Source organism: Acanthisitta chloris, unplaced genomic scaffold (genome assembly GCF_000695815.1).
Source record: "Acanthisitta chloris isolate BGI_N310 unplaced genomic scaffold, ASM69581v1 C15971552, whole genome shotgun sequence".
NCBI classification, from domain to species: domain Eukaryota; kingdom Metazoa; phylum Chordata; class Aves; order Passeriformes; family Acanthisittidae; genus Acanthisitta; species Acanthisitta chloris.
In genome coordinates, this window is record NW_008694917.1 from 1 (window position 1) to 215 (window position 215).

At 68.4% G+C, this 215-nt stretch overlaps 1 protein-coding gene across 1 annotated transcript; it reads left to right on the forward strand.

Moving 5' to 3' along the window:
• Window positions 1-4: 4 nt before the first annotated feature.
• Window positions 5-205, forward strand: LOC103810341 (class I histocompatibility antigen, F10 alpha chain-like; the record flags this gene model as incomplete). Its single annotated transcript, XM_009083240.1, has 1 exon — window positions 5-205. A coding segment is annotated over one exon (201 nt), but the record flags the coding sequence as incomplete, so codon positions are not given.
• Window positions 206-215: the final 10 nt, after the last annotated feature.

Below are 215 nucleotides of genomic sequence, written 5' to 3' on the forward strand. Positions count from 1 at the left end.
TCCCGTTGCAGTCGCCCCTGCCGTCCATGTGTCCGGCCGAGAGCAGCACGGGATCCTGACGCTGTCGTGCCGCGCGTACGGATTCTTCCCCCGGGCCATCGCCATCAGCTGGCTGAAGGGGGATGAGATCCGGGACCAGGACACGGAGTGGGGCGGGATCGTTCCCAACAGCGACGGCACCTTCCACGCCTGGGCCAGGATCGAGGTGCTGCCGG